This window comes from Pistacia vera, unplaced genomic scaffold (genome assembly GCF_008641045.1).
Source record: "Pistacia vera cultivar Batoury unplaced genomic scaffold, PisVer_v2 Contig222, whole genome shotgun sequence".
In the NCBI taxonomy this organism is placed as follows: Eukaryota; Viridiplantae; Streptophyta; class Magnoliopsida; order Sapindales; family Anacardiaceae; genus Pistacia; species Pistacia vera.
The window spans coordinates 354,581-358,558 of NW_022196027.1; the positions used below are offsets into that span (position 1 = coordinate 354,581).

The 3,978-nt window shown below is 36.2% G+C and overlaps 1 protein-coding gene across 1 annotated transcript; it reads right to left on the reverse strand.

The window, feature by feature from the left end:
- Positions 1-1,496: 1,496 nt before the first annotated feature.
- LOC116130492 lies at positions 1,497-3,593 on the reverse strand. Its single transcript, XM_031416229.1, has one exon. It carries the CDS (start codon positions 3,591-3,593, stop codon positions 1,497-1,499), a length of 2,097 nt encoding a protein of 698 aa, XP_031272089.1.
- Positions 3,594-3,978: the final 385 nt, after the last annotated feature.

The following is a 3,978-nucleotide window of genomic DNA, read 5'->3' on the forward strand; positions in this document are numbered from 1 at the left end:
TAACTCTTTGATCTCAGTATTATTTTGGTTTTTTCTTGAGGACTATAAACTTGCCTTTCTAATTATGACAATATTTTCTGCCCTGCTTCTTCGCATCAGAGCCGTCCTAAAATATTTATGACCCTAGACAGGAGTTATTTTGGGACTCTCTAATAATAACCATATATAAAAAATTATTTCTTTTTTTTTTTTTTTTTTTTTTTTTTTTTTTTTTTTTTGCCTTTTGAGATGAAAAATCACTAGGAGAGGTGGACAGCAATCAGCAGGCTAACAAGGTTAGGTTGGTGGGGGGTTTTTGGAGAGTAGACGTTGGAGAAGTGATGGGTGATTTCCAATGCCAAGATTGATAAGAAAAGGCTTGAGAAGTCACGGCCCAAAAGGTATCGATGGCTGGTGATTGGCAGAGTAAACGGATAAGGTATAATAGGGGTTTTGGTTAGAGGGCTGAGAGGAGGAAGATGGTGGTGTTTGTGAAGTCCAATAATGTTTGGTTTATGCCAACAAGGTTGGAAATGGTTGTCGTGTGGTGGAGTTGGGTTGCGAGATTCATCAAAAATTAGTCAAATCGAGGGCTATCAAGGTTGGGATGATAAAATGATGATTTCAGTTGATTTTGGTGAGAAAATCGACCGAAACCAAAATTGACCGAAATCAACTCCAAACCACTGGCGGTAGAAGAGGGCTGGAGATGATTTATGTGAATGTCAAATTTTGGAATTGAATTGGGAGTGAATAATTTGAAATATGTAAATTACCATTTTAATCTTCTATTGTTAAAAGAGATTCAATGTGTTAATTTATGGGTATAAACTAAAATATATAAAACTAGAGGTATAAACTTGCTATTTTGTTAAACTTTGGGTGTGGATATATGTAAAAAGTTTATAATAAATTTAGATTTTTTTGGCTTTTTTTTGGGGCCCCTTGGCTTAGATAAGAAATTATAAACCATTTTCATTTTTGTAAAATATTAAAAAAAAAAAAAAAAAAATTTATAAAATATTTGGACCTCCATTTTTTTGGGGCCCTAGGCAGGTGCCTCACCTGCCTACCCCTTAAGCCGGCCCTGCTTTGCATGTGTATCATTGTTAGTTTTGAATGGCTGGCTGCATATTTTCATTCCTCTTGTATAAAGGGTCATTTTGGTTTCGTTTCTTCAAATAGAGTTTATAGTAGTACAATTTATGATTAAGAGAAAACTTATTTGTCGTTTGGTTATGTAAACGTAAATGTAAAAAATATCCTTTATTAATAAATTATCAGAAGAAAAGGGTTTTATTATTTGTAAAAGAAAAATGAAATAGAAATCTTAATACATTAAGAGTATTACTTGACATTTCAAAAGCTTAAAAAAAAAGCTCATATAAAAGTTTATGAGAAAAGATTAAATTTTCATTATTTTTTATCAAACAAGACATAACATAATTTATTCGAACATTTACAAGATCTCATGTCTTCCTGTTCTTGGGTCGTAAATAACGGCGAGTTGGATAGAACTAGAGGGGCGGGGCTGGGGGCTGGGGCGCGAGCCTGAACCAGGGCCGGGCTTGGGGCGGGGGCGGCTGAGAGGTACCCACACTTCCCTTCTGGATTTGATATTGATCACTTAAGCCAAAATGTGACATTAGAAGACGTACATGACTGAGCCACTCTCCACCTTTAATAAGTTGTTGCCCATGCTCTTTCCACCCACCATGACTTGCAGCATATGTCAACATTTCTATCCATACTTCACTTACCATCTTCCAAACTTGTTCATGACTCCAACCATATTGTCTAGACTTCAAGTTCTGCAATTGCTTGGCTAGTTTGCACCCGTAATATAGCACCGATAAACTTCGATCCCCTTTAATATCTTCCACTAGTGAACCGTCAGTATTCACTTGAAGTAACATTTGGCAGGCTTCATTTCTTGAAATATTGGATATTTTTTCCCTCTTCCTTTTTCTTTCAAAAAATCTTAGGGCCTCCGCACAAGTTTCCCTATACCTTATCTCACCAATCCCCTTTGGTAACATGGTTGGACATATAACTAAAAGATACAACATATAATCTGATAATTGCTTGCAGCTTATAGGAATTCTATTATCATCTGCATTGACACTATGATCAAGATAATGAAAAAGATCGGTAGCAATGTGCCAAAGAAGAATGCTATGATCAAATTCTACCCCAGTTGTACTCCAACCAAATTCATTAAAACAATCGCCAAGCGCATAATCACCTCTTTGAGCCAACAATTCTTTGCATAGCTTGATATTAAAAAGATCACCTTCCATTTTCTTACCATTCTCTCGGACCTTCTCAAAGATCATTTCTTGTAGGTCGACATTCACATCCTCCCAAGTCAAATACTGGTATTTCTCTAATATTTCCTTGATGCCAAGTAACTTGGGAGCTCTAACAGTTTTGGATGAGATGTCTTTTAGACACAAACTTAATAGGTTGTACTGACCCATTGACTCTGACCACCTCTTGCTGTTGTTCAAAAGTAAACCATGGCAATTAAAATTATGCTTGGTCAGCCAAAGTTTTGTCCAGTCAGATAGCAAAAGCACGATGAATGCGTAAAGGTCCAGAAAAACAGCACCAAGCAGGAGTACACAAGTTATGGAGATGTCAATTGGTGAATAGGCATGCTTATCGACAGCATATAAGAAGACAATTGATACAGAAACATGGGAGAAGAAGCAGAAGCAACGAAGAAAGATTCCGAATCTCGAATAAATTGTGGTTGCCTTGGAGAAGAGCACATCATACATGAATCCAAGCTCAACAGCTACCAATTTGAAGGCATCTTTTGGTGGTTTGTTGTGAATGAGGGAATAGCTCTCTTTTCTTTCATAATGACTGAGAATCAAATCTGCAAAGAGACACCTTAATCTCTCAAATAACATACTGGCCTCAACGAGATAATAATCCTTTGGTTTAATGCTTTCAACATTTGATACAGCTACTATTGCCGTTGATTCCTTTGTCTGCAACACCTCTCCACGACCTATTGCTGCCACAATTTCATCATATTCTGGTCCAGATTCAGGAGGAGATGAGAGCAAAGAATCTTTAAGTTGCTTGGCGCTTGAAGACCGGAGCACCAAAGTTCTCTCTCCATACTTGATTACTCCAATGATAAATACTGGAATGGCTAGGAATATAAAAGCTTCATTGTTGTCCCAGTAGCATCGTACGAGGATGTAAAATGCCACCCCAACTTGGATTACAAATCCAAGTAAGTGCCTTAACCACAACTCATTGTCTTCTAAAGAGTAAGCTGTGATAGTATCTGGACCACCAAGGTGTAAGAGAAGGAACGATGCCCAAAATGCCTGAATTACATTGTTTGGTTGCGAAGAATCATCATTAAAAAGTCCTTGGCTGCGGGCAAGGATGCCCAAAGCAACTGTTGCCACCCAATCCGCTGCCAAGTATGCTAACCAAACAAGAATGTTTATCCACCTACTTCTTCTGTATTTTCGTTGAGAACCAAATATAATGAGGATGATCTGTAAAGAAAGGCTCAGTAAAATCATCATTCGAACTTCGTATTCCCCCCATAGTTTGATGAGTTTCCCAGAAAAAGCTTGCGAGGCCATCGATTTTCTCTTTTCAAATCAAACTGCATGTGGCTAAATTTTTTTTTTTATTAAAAAAAAAATTGACATTACGAAATTTACACTACAACAAAAATACTTATTTCCTACATTTGTTTTTTAGGGATAATAGATATCGTCCCTGTTAACTTTAGTTCCTATGACAAAAAGAAAGCTCTGGGAAATTCCAAAAAAAAAAAAAAATGAATAAAGAAAAAAATGATAACTTTTATTTTAATGGTCAGGTAGCTCTAGAAAACATTAAAAATTTGTACTCCTTATATTAATAGTGTTACTAACCTCATTATTAATCACTACTACTTCAACATTAGTCCTAGTTTTTAATGTATAAATCAACATTATTGTTAACGTTCACCACGAAAAAAAA